The sequence below is a fragment of the Penicillium coprophilum genome (genome assembly GCF_028826855.1).
Source record: "Penicillium coprophilum strain IBT 35676 chromosome Unknown utg000004l_segment0_segment0, whole genome shotgun sequence".
Taxonomy (NCBI): domain Eukaryota; kingdom Fungi; phylum Ascomycota; class Eurotiomycetes; order Eurotiales; family Aspergillaceae; genus Penicillium; species Penicillium coprophilum.
Genome location: NW_026622723.1, coordinates 1846253 through 1860491, shown reverse-complemented (window position 1 = coordinate 1860491; position 14239 = coordinate 1846253). Strand labels below are relative to the sequence as shown.

The following is a 14239-nucleotide window of genomic DNA, read 5'->3' as shown; positions in this document are numbered from 1 at the left end:
CTTTGTGATTGGCAACTTTTGAAGCTTTGTAGGATCCAATGCAATAGGATTGAGAAATTCTTTGCATGTGTTGTATTAGTATGTCCTTCTTGTCACTATGACTCGTACCGAGCCCCCAGAAGATCCATCACTTCTGTCTGCCTTTTGTCTGACTTTATACTGCTTCGGATAGTAGATGTACAGGCAATTGACCCTTGCGATTCTTTATCAGTCGGCCCGCGCCTGCCTCTAGCAGCAACTTGACGAATTCCACATCATTTCTCTGCACTGCCACATGCAATGGTGTATTGCCATCTCTGTCTTTTGGTTGTACATCAGCGCCTTTCTGCAGCAAATGCCTTGCGGAGTCCAAAGAGCCATTCTGCGCTGATTTGTGCAGCGGTGTCATTCCCTTAATGGTTTTCAACCCTGGGTCGGCGCCATATTGTAGCAGGATCTTGCAGAGACCTGAACTTTCTTTCGACGTCGCACAATGCAATGGTGTGATGTTCCAATCGTTTCCCTGCTCCGGATTGGCACCTCGTTCTAGTAGGAGAGCGGCCACAGAGGGCGAATTCAGGTCTTTGCATACAGTGGTCTCCCAGAGTACCCCCCGTAGCAATGGTGTGTTCCCTTTTAACGATCTTGCCTCTAATTTTGCACCCTGATCCAGCAAGAACGCTGCTATTTCTCTCCGGCCATTCCAGCATGCCACATGCAGTGGTGTCTCACCTTTCTCGTCCGTTGCATCAACATTTGCTCCTTTCTCCACCAGCAACTGAGCGACCTCAACTCCATTGGAGGATGCCAGATGCAGGAGCGACATTCCAACTCGATCCCGTATCTCCAAGTCCGCACCGCTTTCTATTAGACATCGGGCCACTTCCACGGAGCCAGACTGACACGCCACCTGCAGCGGAGTTTGTTTCAAGAGATTCACAGCTTCTAGCTCAGCACCTTTCTCGATAAGAACTCTAGCCACTGCCTCGCGACTGTTGGGACATTTTTCAGCCGCGAGATGCAATAAGCTGGCCCTGGAGCCCTTTGAATTCACGTCGACACCGTTTTCAAGCAAAATGCTAGCAATTGCTGCTCGGTTTCGGATCACAGCCAATGTAATTGCATCTTGGGATCCCCAGCCGCCTTTAGTGCGTGGATTGGCTCCATGTGCCAACAGCAACGCAACAATGTCTGTATGGCCATAGCGAATGGATTGTATCAATGGCGATTTTCCTGTTTTTCTGTCCTTGGATTCAATCTCCGCTCCTTGTCGGAGTGATTCTTGGGCCGTTTTTAGTTGTCCTCTGTTTGCTGCCCAATGGAGTGCGCTCCCTTGGTGCTTTTGGACGTTGTATGCATAGAGGAAGGAGTTTAGGAGGTTATAACAGCGGCGACTGGTTCTTGCAAATGCATTTATGTCATTTTGGGAGACTTGGGTCTCTGCTATGGCTAGCAAAAGCTCATTTGGTAGGACGAAGAGAGTCATGGTTGAAGCCAAGGTTGGGTGATTTGATTTAGATTTCCATTGCGAACATGGGTTATAGGAAAGAGCCCCGTACCTGGATGGTCCCGCTTTATTTTTATGTGGAGACGTTTGGCAACCCGCGGATAGCTAATATTATTGCACGGAGTCCGGAGTATAATGTTTATCTTTTACGCCTGGTCGGCGATATACATTCATGGCAAGACAAATTTCTCGGGTTACTTGAGGTTTTCCTAAAGAAGCCATAAGCATAACAAGATTTTATCCTATACGGAATACAAAGACAGTGAATATGCCCATGTAGAAATTTAGGTCTACAGATTTAAGTACAAGCTAATATTGCCGAGACTTCTCTGTGATATTTCCAAGTTACTGGGAATTATACACACGGTAGCGGAGGAACTCCATATGCTATGGTAGAGAGATGTCTTGTTCAAAAACAGGCGCTGAGGACGGCAGGATCTCAAGGCAGGCAACCATGATGATTTGTTGGAGCGGATATGATGTTATACACAGCAATTGGAATAGCTCTTCATATTAAACATAAGATAAAATGGGTGTATGGAGCCTATTTGCGGCTCAAGCCATCGCTAAAGAGAAGGTAGTCAGCCATGCCGTTCATGTTCAACAGAAAATGGAAATAGACAGGGGGGACTTTCACTTACATGTGGGTCTCCAGCTCATCCAAGTGCTTGCGCTGCTCGCCAATCTTCTTCTTAAGCTGTGCAAGCCTATCGAATCAATTAGCTCTCTGCTCCAACTTGATTGCTCTTGGCTCTGCGGGACTTACTTCTCAAGTTCCTTCTCACGGATGTACAGGGCCTCTTGGGCGGCCTCGCGCTTGGTGAAGGCATCACTGGTAGAGGGGGCATATGTTAGCGATAATACTAGTATAATTTCCAACTACGGTCAGGCAGATGACTGTCTTGTTATAATTGAATTCGGGGTGTAAGTTTCGCAGTCAAGCCGCATCATCTCACTTACCCGGAAGAGGCACCACCGCTAGAGCGGGGGGCACCGGTATCACCTTCACCCATGCGAGGGACAGCTACGGAGAAGGAGCGGGTGAAGACTGCCCGGTTGGCAGTGGCAACGGGACGAACAAATTGACGAAGCATGGTGATTTTGGATGGTTGAGGGGTTTAAGGGAAATATGTGAAGTGAGTTTGGGGGTTAAGGTGACAAAGTACGAGGAGAACTAAAGCCACCTGGGCAAGCTTATAGCAAATGACGTTCCGCGCCAAGAAACATCATGTGATGGGTCCAACCTTCCAAGGTTGGAAGGGCTCGGGACAGCTACTTGGAAGCTTATGTCAGAGGCCAGGTCATGTGAACAAAAATTTCTGATAAGTCGCGGCCTTCTCATTCGACTCTGCACTTACACCTACATGGAGGCCTATGTACCTGATCACAGGATCATTAATCTACACATGTTCTCTCTGATTCCCTTCAAGGATTCAGTATGATCGTAGAACCTCTATGTCATATCCTTGTTCTAGACTTCGAACACATCCTGTCTTGAATGAGGCGCAAGTAAGGAACCCCCCGGGCGATTGGCGGATGTGGAATGGGGGATGACGCTGTAGGAGGCCCACCGAACCACACAGAAGCGATGAGAGAAGATTTGTGTATATATATGGCCAAAAAAGTAATATAATCTTGGATATGTTGGATGTTTGATATAGAATTAGTTAATTAAAAAAAAGACGACGAAGTTCAAGTGACCTCAAGTACCCTTTTTTTTGTAATATTTCCTAACACAAAAGCCCGAAGCAGAGTGGGTTGTTCAGGTAAATCCCAACAACACCGCCTTCTGCCCCCCTCCTTTCCTCCTACCTCCTCTCTCTCAACTCCCTACTCCCTCACTTCCATCTTCCATCTTGCTATCTCTTATTACCTTCTTTTCCCCTTTCACAAATCAGGTCAGTTTTTGAATGTCCCCTTGAATTTGCCCTCTAGCCCTCTTTCTATGCCCCGTCATCACCGCAAAATGCACACATCAACATGTGGAAACTCTCTGAAAACTACAATTCCCCCAAATTCAAATTCCAATGGGATCGCATCACAAATCACGGAAACCACTTGTCCTCGTCTCCTTGTTTATCTGTTGAGCCGTTGCCGCGACCGCTTTCCTGCGATAACCCCCAACGACATACGGGAAGACCCAAGGGTTCTGTAACCGCCACGATCGTCATGATCGACCAAATATCTGGGTATTTGGTTTATCGTCTCAATATCTCGATCCAGAGGCGCTCTACATGATGCTGGAAACGCAACTGGGCCCTTCCCGTATATTTGCAGAGGGGGTCGAGGGTCGATGTCTACCCCTCGCCATTCACTACTTGCATTGTCCTGATGGCGTGATTTCCAGTCTTCATTTCCAAAACCATCAACCCAAGAAGGAAAATGCATATGAGAGAAGAAAAAAAAAGGCTAACATAGTTCACATTTTAGAAAACACACATTCACCATGGGTCACGAAGACGCTGTTTACCTCGCCAAGCTCGCTGAGCAGGCCGAGCGCTATGAAGGTTAGTTTCTTTCGGGTCTAGATTGTCTAGTTGTACAAATCACTGACAATGCGGTGCAGAGATGGTCGAGAACATGAAGGTCGTCGCCTCGGCCGACGTTGAGCTCACCGTTGAGGAGCGCAATCTCCTGTCTGTCGCCTATAAGAACGTCATTGGTGCCCGCCGTGCCTCGTGGAGAATCGTCACCTCTATTGAGCAGAAGGAGGAGTCCAAGGGCAACGAGTCCCAGGTCACCCTCATCAAGGAGTACCGCCAAAAGATCGAGGCCGAGCTTGCTAAGATCTGCGACGATATCCTGGAGGTTCTGGACGAGCACCTCATCAAGTCCGCCCAGAGTGGCGAGTCCAAGGTTTTCTACCACAAGATGAAGGGTGACTACCACCGCTATCTTGCCGAGTTCGCCATTGGCGACCGCCGCAAGGGTGCTGCCAACCACTCTCTGGAGGCCTACAAGGCTGCCACCGAGATCGCCTCCACTGACCTCGCCCCTACCCACCCCATTCGTCTCGGCCTTGCCCTCAACTTCTCAGTCTTCTACTACGAGATTCTGAACTCCCCCGACCAGGCTTGCCACCTCGCCAAGCTTGCCTTTGATGACGCCATTGCTGGTATGTTGGAATACAGCTATTGCCAGATACATTGGCCAAAACTAATATTTCTCTACAGAGCTCGACACCCTGAGCGAGGAGAGCTACAAGGACTCCACTCTCATCATGCAGCTCCTCCGTGACAACCTGGTAAGCGTCGAAATCACCTATTGATTCAATTCGTTCATACACTGACCCGCATTTCCCACCAGACCCTCTGGACCTCGTCCGAGGCTGAGCCCACCTCCGAGAGCGCTGCCCCTGCTGATAAGAAGGAGGAGGCCCCGGCCGCTGAGGCCGAGAAGCCCGCCGCCGAGTAAATGATTAACACCTAAAAAGACCTTGTTGATGGACACGCGTCCTCTGGACGGATGGAAAAACCGAGAGAAAGAGAGCGCGCGACGGGTCTTCTAGTACAAGAACATAGATTGGAGACGAAAGAGGAAGGACGAAGAGATTTATTGGCCCGGCTGTCGGTTTATAGTATCGCAGAGACTCGCAAGGGTTGGTGTGAGAAATATTCTGACCTTTAGGTGACGATGCTCTCTCGGCCATTTTTGCTTTGAATCTTCTCTCTACTTGCCTACTTGCAGTTTGCTTGCTTGCTTTGGCCCGGCGCTTGTGTTCTCTGCCTGGGGGATATCCATCCTGTCTCCTCTTTTCGTTTTTTTCATTCTCCTTGTTATTTTGTCTACTTTGCCTCTTAACTACCCAAAGAGTCCCCTTGCGCGCACTCTCCCAGCCCAACACACATACACACAGAAGTTCTTCAAATCAGTTCCTCATCAGGACTTCAACAAGGGCATCCTTGCTGATCCCTAACCTGGCTTTTCACCTTTCCTATCGATCACTCCCCGTATATGTGCCATGTGGCGTTTTGATTCTCACTAGATGTGATTTCGAAGATAATCTCTCGTACGCTGTTCGAGTAATACTTTGCGAATCGTACTTGAAGCATGGATGGCTATGTGTATGAGTCTTTGTCCATCGCCCGCCTATAGATGCCGCAGAGTAGATAGCAAGCTGTCATGTCCAAGAAAAATAGACCCTGCAGATGAAAGAAGCAGCCGTGTTAAGCTCCCGAGGACATCCTACCTGTCTCTGTATGAACACATTCTTATCCACAATGCCTTCATCCTCTACCTGTTGGCAGCATGGCCACTGGTGAGCACATCGAGGATCCCCATCGGTGGACACGAGCTCATTCAATTATTTGCTTCAAATAATCGACACTTGGGCGCCTCATCACAGCGATCTGAATCAAAGATCCATACCAATCAGCACCCAAGAAAGATGAGAGTTCTCCGTATTCCGTGTGCATTTGCGTTATGTACATCAAGGTCTACAAGGTACGAACAGCCGTGTCTGATAGGACGGATAATTCGAAAGATATATTTAATCTTCAACCTGTATTAAGCCACATTTTTTTTCGAAGGATGAATAGGCACCATATCTCTGACCGGGGTGTGCAGACATGCATATGCCCGTATACTGCAGACGAAGCCGCAATGATATCAGTGGCTATATTAGTTGGGTACTGTCGAGCTTATGTGCACCTGCCTGTGTCACGTCGCAACTGATCGTCGCTCTCTTCACTAGGTATGCATGCCGTACTGTTTGTTCATTTGGCCCCTGTCATGACTCAACAGTTAATTGGACATTTCGTCTAGAATTGCTCTTAATTACGTTTCATTATCTGTATCCTGGTATAACGAAAATTTCAAGTTTGCGATTATTGTACAGAACTACAAGAGACAGTCTCAATTGAAATAGTTTCCATTGGTATGGTCGAAACCACAATGCTACCAGCCATGCGGGCTCGATGAAAAGGGGTATGAGGACAATAAAGGGAAAATAGAGGACCTGAGACATGCGCGCTCCAGGGTATGTCGAGTGCAAGAATCAGAAATCGAGCCACAGTAATGACAAAGATGACAAAAAGCGGCATCTTTGTTTCCCCACGCGGAGACACGAGTCAGCCCGGCGGAGACAGTAGAAGAAAATGGAGGGGAATAAAAAAATTGAAATGCAGATGTACAGAGTCCCCCGAATATCGAGATGGTATGCGAGGAAAGAGAAGAAGATAAATGGACTGCTCCAAGAGACCCGTAGTATGATTTCCACTTCCCACGCCGTTCTGTTGTGGCGATGACCGTCACCATGCAATGCCCATGAAGAAACATTTAAATGCTCCAGCAAGAGCCATTCAATCAAATCGAGTCTAGTCCCAGTCCCCGAAACGCCCAAGGTGCTATGCATCGAAAGATCACAAAAAGAAAAAAAAAAAGTACAAGTGAAACGTGTTCACAGAGCCACCACAAAAAAAAGAAACGCCGGATGAAAGAGGAATATGGAAAAAAAAAAAGGGCCAATAATATCGACAGGGTTGAAGAGAGGTAGAGTGGAACACTGCGTTAATAGGATAAGAGCCCTGGAGGTCGCACACCGACAGGATGATGTAATAAAGACACCCGGGAAATCAAATGCCAAGAAGTCAGGTGGTGGCCATACAAGGCATGCGATGATGTCACGAACAATCCCTTGAAGTTCCCCCTTGAAATGATTCGGATTCAGCCTCCCCAGTTCGGTCGATCCTTGAACAGGGGTGCTGTGGAGATGACGACTTTGTGGCGATTAAACCGAAATGTGGTGTGTTCCGAGGCCACTCGAACCAGTCGGGTGGCAGATGTGATATGTGAGAAAAAGGCCGTAAGATTGCCGGACAAATGCTGACCCCATCGCAGAAAGAGAGTTGTGTCCATAAAATCCCCGACCCTGTTGTTTAATGAGACCGTGACATGCTGACATTGAGCATGTAACTCGTTGAACCACTTAAATATGCGGTGAGAAGAGAAATTCGTTGACCAGGGATTTTGTCGAGAGGTGTAAATAGTCCGAATCTCGGTAGAACCGGTGACCGTATGTAAACACGTGGAGCCCCTGCCGCAAAATAACAGGCGGTTCTCCCCGAGTGACGTTCACGGGACGAGATATTCGGCCACCTTGCGACGGTCTGATCGGACAGTCGGTTTATTTTTGTGCTTTGCGTGCTTTCGTACTGCGAGTCATTTCACTCTTGGTCATGTTGCGAGTGAGACCACCGATGTAGTCTTGTAAGATTTTGTTCTCGGTTTCCAACTTATCATGGTCCGATTTGACCGCGTCGATGCGTTCAGCGAGAGCTTGAAGTGATGATTGGAGAGCCTTGGCTTGCCTTTTTTTAGTTCATATAGTTAGCTACCGAAATCTTATGGTTGGCACACTCCAGTAGAAAATCGCCTTGAATGGCTTTTCAGACTCACTCCTGTAGGGTCTGTCGGGCCTCCTTGCCCAAACGCTCCAGATCGGCTGAATTGCGCCGTGGACTCATTGCGCGGGCGTCGTCCGGGGGAAACTCCTCCTCCTCTATTTCAATTTCGGGGTGGTCCCGAGGGACAAGGATCGAAGCACTGGGTTTGCGGCTCGCCATTCGCGGACGTTCTGATCGGCCTCGACGGTCGGTTTCGGCGTCGGATATAGAAGAAGATGATGAGAGAGATGAAATATGCATGCGGCCACCGTCGTTTGGGTGCGGCAAAGTATCAACAGGAGAGGCTTCAGTCATTTCTGTGTCTGATGCCATAAGGGTTACTGCTCGCGACACACAGGATCGAAAGGAGGTCCAGGATGGCGGTAGAATCAAGCTCCCACGATTGGGGGGTTGGCTGGTTAAAAGAAGCCGGAGGGAAAAGAAAGGCGGCTGATGAACGACCACGGTCTACCCCTAGCGATGTACCCCAGATGAGAAATCTGTGTTACGCTTGAGGTAGCTACCGGGTCGGTGGAAAGTCGAAAAGGAGGAGTAGATGTAACTTTCAAGACGACCAGGGCCGACTTTTAATAAGGCGAGTAAATTCGAAAAGCGTGGTTTGAGATGAATGCAATTCGAGGTTGGGAAGAGGGGAGAGAAAGGTAGCCGGAGTGGGTTCAAAGGGAAGGTTTAGGATTTTTTTTCTTCCTCTCTCTCCGAAAAAGAGAGGCTGGCCACAAGGCAGGGATCGAGGTTAAAGATATTGAGAATGTATTCAAAGAGAAGAGACAGAAGAAAGAGAGAAGGGGAGTCAGAACGAAAAAGAGCTTTGGGGGAAAAAAGGAAGAGAGTTTCGGTATCGGTGTTACGGCAGAGGGGGTACAACAGAGTGACCTGAGTTGTGGTGCGACGGGTACGGTATCCAGTGGTACCCAGCTGTACCCATGGAGTCTCCAGTATAATTTGTCTATCTTAGCACCTTTTCAGTAGGTGGAGGAACCTATCTCCCTTGGATCATCCCTCCGAGACGGTTCTTTTCTTCTTTTTTTCTTCTATTTTACTAGATTTTTTTTTCACATTAATTTTATCTTAGTACAATTCATCTAGCTAAACTAACCCTTAAAATATTCAAATTTCAAATCTCGAATTTATAATAAAATAAAACGGAAAAAGAAAAAAAAAAAGAGGGGATTTTCTAGAAATGAGAGGCGTTCAGGAACTAACGGGTGGCTCCTTAGATTCCCCTTTCCACACACACACACACCTCTTCCCCCGACAAGTACCCGGTACACCGCTGTTCCCTATTTGCGCCGGCTCCGATCAAGTACTCAGTACATTATAGGACGTTCTTCGGTTTCGCTCCACCGCCATAGCATTTGACACGTATTGTGAAAATCATAATATCCTATGTATGTCGTCTACAACATACATACCTTCCAAGGGTTGTATGTTTATTTTCTCCGGAAAACTTGGGTCTTCCATTCTATTTCATCCCGATATCCCCCATAGGTAGGTAACCTTGGAACTTGGGGAAACAATTAAATCAGATCTTATATTTTGTATACTTTCGTATTATCCAATATTGCACATGTGGCCATACCCCCGTCCTTCAGGGGGGGCATGCAATGTCGATCGAGCCTCAGAGCCAAATGACGCCATATAATTGGCTCCTTCAATGTAATTCTCACACAGATATACCTCGTAGTTATACAAAGTACAAAGTATGGAGTATACCTAATATAGCATGACGAAGAGTACTTGCTCTGTACTTCATACCCTACATATATAATGATTTTCTCGGTATATTGTACGGTGACGAAGATTCCAAGGGGTAGATACAACCGCCCTTGGGCAAGATCGACCGAGGAACAAAGGTTCCCGGGAAACGGCACTTGTTTATGAGATATTCTCGATCCTGAAGGTCCAACAAGGGTGTCCTATATGCCACCAAATGTAGGTGGAATTGGAAGCAGGAAAATAGATCCGAGAATAAATCCCCGTTCGCCCCTCGTTAGCCGCCTCCACCGCGACCAAAAAAAATACCGTACAATATAGATTCACAGCACTTAGGAACACTAATGGGGAAAATTAACTTAAGAGAAAAGAGTTCAGTGGCACTGCAGTTTGTTGCTCCGCACCCTCCCCCCCCAATGTCTGTCGTAATATCCCACAACCAGTCACCATCTCCCATCCTTAGCCCACTCCTCTCCATAACCAATGTGCGCCCAACGCTTGGGCTTCAGACGATCCATTCCCGTAAATTTTTGACATGGTCCCTTATTATTCGATAGATCGCCAGCCGAAAAGGAGGTGAAACTGAGTGCCATCATAGACGCCGATCTCAGTAAATCATTTTCAGTGCGATGAATCTGTTAGGCTCCCCGGTCCCGGCAAAATTATGAGGTACCCTAAATCATCAAAATTGCCGACGCCACCTTTAAGGTCCGGGGATAGGTACTAGTGCTCCGCCATCGACATCGGTTTTCTAATGTCGTAACCTATTTGAGTCAGACCTACAATAACGATTAGAAAACACCACCGTTGAGAAGACATGTTCGACTATAACGTACATACATAATCTTTGCCCCCCCAAAGTCTTGGCTTTGCTTATGCGGTTGGTGACAGCCAACTCACCCTCCCCTCTCTATCAAACCAGATGCGTTCCTGGATCCCGTTGTCAGATGACTTGAAGCCCTAAGCAGTTATACGCTCAGACCTGATACCGTATCTACATCTCTTGAACAGTGTAACTGAAGGTGCCTTCACCGAAGCCCATGAGGGGTGTGCGTGTGACATCCTTTTTAGGTCGTAATCTAAACGATAAGAACGTAGAAAATCGGTGTATTTACCTAAGGTATTTAGCATCTAAATTATACCGGTTCATTTCAATTTATATTGCTTCCAATTGTGGTTCCCTCAAACATCTCGGGGCAACTGAGACAGATCAATATCAGACCACTACGGACTTTTAGAATGATTATGAGACATCTACTCCGTACAACATATATCGCCTTTAAGATTGCTTTTCGGGTTGACTTTGAGAAACAAAAGCTAATGGGCAACTCAAGTACCCGCCGATCTGCAAGTGCGTTTTGGTTGATTCGTGCCCTACGGACTCCCGAACACCCCACCTATACGAACGCGGTTTTTCCCCATTACGGAGGGGGCGTCAAGGATGTTTAGTCGCACGCTAGAGTGGGTTTTTTTCCCCCTTCTTTTTGCTTCTTTTTGCCCCTGTGTTTTAAGTGGCCACCTTCCTGTCTTTTTTTTTTCGATGGATATTTTAGGCCCAATCATCGGGATGAGAATTCCTTGAGATTTTAATATGAGGTATAGCGCTCCGATATTTCCCTTTATACCGTAGGCTTGATCCGGATCTAGTAATATATCATATGTGTGTAGAGACTTCTTCCGATTCCATTGAACGTTGAATATCTGTTTTCCTGTAATTACCCGCCTACAATAGAGTTTAATATCCATGTTATGCATAGCCGGCATCAACTTGTCTAGGACAGTGTGCCGAAAGACTATGTCTCACATCGTCTCAAATTATAAAGGCTTGTGAGTAAACATCGGCATGTCGTTGGCAACCTAACAGGGTTCGCCGGGGAAGAAACAATATGAAAGATCTTTCATTGTGTAGGTTTCACTCCGGGAACACAAAGATATTGTTAGCTTCTCGTGTATATACTCTAGCAAAACGGGTGCTGCGTAAGCATACCCAAAATGGCAAGAGTCATTAGTCTTGTGTCCCTATCGCCAGGAAAATGTCTATATCGTACGTCAGCCTCAAAATGTCTTGCAATGTCTCCTACAAAACCCAATGTAGGTAACACATAACACAGAGACGTTCCGATCGCTTACCAGTGTCTACCTGTTGCAGATCCGATGATCAAGTAATCCGGTTTTTGCAGATTTGCATTCCTGTTTTGTGCTTTGTGGAGATGGATCTATCGGGAGCTGTGCGAGCTGGGGATCCATTTCTGCCAATCATCCTGTTCGGAACTTTGATCAGGGCGGGATATGAGATCCATAGAGGATCAGACTAAAAGGCTAGCGCTGAAGTACTATGTTGTTTTGATCGCCAATCCCAAGTCTCGAGAAAGCTGTCAAAATATCAGTGTTCCAGCTATTGTACATGATGGCAATGCCTAGTATGGGCGTCGAGATTGTGTATAGACTCATGAGAAGCCAATGTGGAAAACGAAGGATATGATAATGATTTCCAGTAATTGCAGACTGTATAGGTTGTAGAAAAGAGCCCCAAAGCGCTGTATGCAATGAATGGTGCCTATTTACCATCAAAACCTCAAAACACCAACCACCAAACTTTTTAGTTGTTTTGCTCACAGAGCATCATAGGATTGCCATTGATACAGGGCTCTTAACACAGCAATGCCGCCGGACTGTGTTTCAACCGTACGGCCTCGACCACGATTGTTGTAGTCCTCCGGCGTGGATCCTGTAGTCCAGGACTTGGGCTCATGATCGGCATTGCGGTAATCAACAGCATCATCTGGGATAGTGCTGCTATCCACGATCTCATTGGCATCCAGGTGATGATATGAGCGCCCCCACCAGGTACCAAACTTGCCATCGCTGTCACGAGTCATCAAAGCGGCTTGCGCATTGTGTTCGATCCAGAGACCATATGCGCGGCACTGCTTCATATGCTGCTCATATATTTCGGCCCAGTCATCATCTGCGGCATGCCTGCGGATCGCGTCCGTCAGGAACTGCTTCTCTTCCGGCTGAAGATGCCGACAGAATCCGGACAGGTGGTGGAAGAATATCCCTTTGAAGGTCTGTCCGTCTTGGGAGCAGTCTCCACGAGAATCACATGCGTCCTCGAGCACACCTCCGCGACCAAGTCCCTTCCACTGCTGGCTGGAGGTATGTGGCCACCCGGTAGCCTGAAGTACTTTGTGGACAAGCTCATGACCGTCGCGCAGATAGCCTTGCGAATTTGTGGCTAGCCAGAGTCCTCTTAGCCCGCTGAGAATGACTCCTTGATTGTATGTGTAGATCATAGTGTTGAGCTCGTCGCATTGTCCTGAGCCGGGATTCGATGCGCTTTTCCAGCCACTGATATGGAAACCATCTGCATAGAGACCGCCGATTCCAGTCATATTAGAATTCTTGAGCCATTCATACCCGTCAATTGCAGCCTTCAGATGATTAGGGTCGTGTGGGTTCTTCCGTAGGGGCTGTGGGCCCTGCGAGTCGACAAGGAACGGGGCATTCACAGAATCTCCAGGAAAGTATAAGTACATCTCGATGCTTGCGGAAATATAGAGCTCGTTCGTAATCGCATTTTTGTAGGGTATCAAATATGGGCTCCAGATCATGCCGCCCTCACAGAGGGTTTTGTCCCAACCAGCGGAGGCGAGCTCGTAAAAGATGCGTGCTCTGTGCGCAGCAGAGTTCTGGAACTGGGTACCGTACCAAAGTTCTTCTGAGCTGCTGTTTGAAGTGACATAGTGAAGGTCCGAATGAAGATTTTGGAACTTAATATTTTCCAACCACCCTAAAACAACCCATAGCATGTCATCATATGCCTGGTTTCTGAGACTGAAAGCATTTTCGCCAAAGTAGAACGCGGAAATATGGCTGAAAAACCGATTGACCGTATTCTCGAGCCTGAAGAAGGATAATCCTTGCATCCCGTCCTTGTCGGGAATATCAAGTGGACCTGAGGTTAAAGACGAGAGCACTGCCGAAACGTGCGTGCCTAACACTGCTGCAGTCCAATCGATGCTGGTCGGCCACGTGCCCTGCCACAGTACAAAGTACCTGTCTTGCATCACCTGCAGTGCGGCAATAAGATCCTGCAGGGTGTTTAGGATGGGGTCGTGAATCGACTCTTCCGGCGCCAATCCAGCGCCCATAAAGACAGTCCCCTTTACGGGAGCATCAATCGAATTGGAAGATGGGGAGGTTCCCAGAAGTTCCTGGGATGGATACGCCAGCGCATTGGCCACAACTGAGAATGATAGGAAGCATAGTATAATAATACAGTTTAGAGATCGTAATAGCCCCAAGGGGGTCAGAGATGCGTGTTGAGGAGCCATTCTGCATCAGGATACATATCCTGTCAGAGTTAGATCCCCAGACATAGGATTCTGGAGTCCGTCTATAAGAATAGGGGGTAGATAGTACGCAATGAAAGCGACTAAAAAAGAGGAAGAGCGATGTCCGCATGCGCCATGCGGGGAAAATGGGGAGCCGGATAGGGTTAAGCTTAGTCACCCTGATGCCCCGGGTCAGGGCCATCTGGGCAGGTGAGGTCTGCAGTGGTCAGGTGAGAACCTCCACAACAATTTGGTGTGGCATTCAATCATTATTGTTACTATGCGAACTCCCACCAAAG

General features: G+C 47.6%; 5 protein-coding genes across 5 annotated transcripts; 1 reads left to right on the top strand and 4 right to left on the bottom strand.

Moving 5' to 3' along the window:
• Positions 1-154: 154 nt before the first annotated feature.
• On the bottom strand, positions 155-1465 carry N7500_005115 (ankyrin repeat domain-containing protein; the record flags this gene model as incomplete). The annotated part of the gene is made up of 1 exon (XM_056676260.1): positions 155-1465. One exon carries the CDS (start codon positions 1463-1465, stop codon positions 155-157), a length of 1311 nt encoding a protein of 436 aa, XP_056531260.1.
• Positions 1466-2030: 565 nt separating this feature from the next.
• Positions 2031-2580, bottom strand: N7500_005114 (uncharacterized protein; the record flags this gene model as incomplete). Its single annotated transcript, XM_056676259.1, has 4 exons — positions 2031-2052; positions 2128-2193; positions 2253-2318; positions 2447-2580. 4 exons carry the CDS (start codon positions 2578-2580, stop codon positions 2031-2033), a joined length of 288 nt encoding a protein of 95 aa, XP_056531259.1.
• Positions 2581-3932: 1352 nt separating this feature from the next.
• On the top strand, positions 3933-4900 carry artA (14-3-3 adaptor artA; the record flags this gene model as incomplete). Its single annotated transcript, XM_056676258.1, has 4 exons — positions 3933-3993; positions 4053-4601; positions 4660-4730; positions 4793-4900. The coding sequence occupies 4 exons, from the start codon at positions 3933-3935 to the stop codon at positions 4898-4900; spliced, it is 789 nt and encodes a 262-aa protein (XP_056531258.1).
• A 2710-nt stretch (positions 4901-7610) lies between these two features.
• Positions 7611-8202, bottom strand: N7500_005112 (short coiled-coil protein; the record flags this gene model as incomplete). Its single annotated transcript, XM_056676257.1, has 2 exons — positions 7611-7794; positions 7883-8202. 2 exons carry the CDS (start codon positions 8200-8202, stop codon positions 7611-7613), a joined length of 504 nt encoding a protein of 167 aa, XP_056531257.1.
• Positions 8203-12215: 4013 nt separating this feature from the next.
• N7500_005111 (putative glycosyl hydrolase) lies at positions 12216-13940 on the bottom strand (the record flags this gene model as incomplete). The annotated part of the gene is made up of 1 exon (XM_056676256.1): positions 12216-13940. One exon carries the CDS (start codon positions 13938-13940, stop codon positions 12216-12218), a length of 1725 nt encoding a protein of 574 aa, XP_056531256.1.
• Positions 13941-14239: the final 299 nt, after the last annotated feature.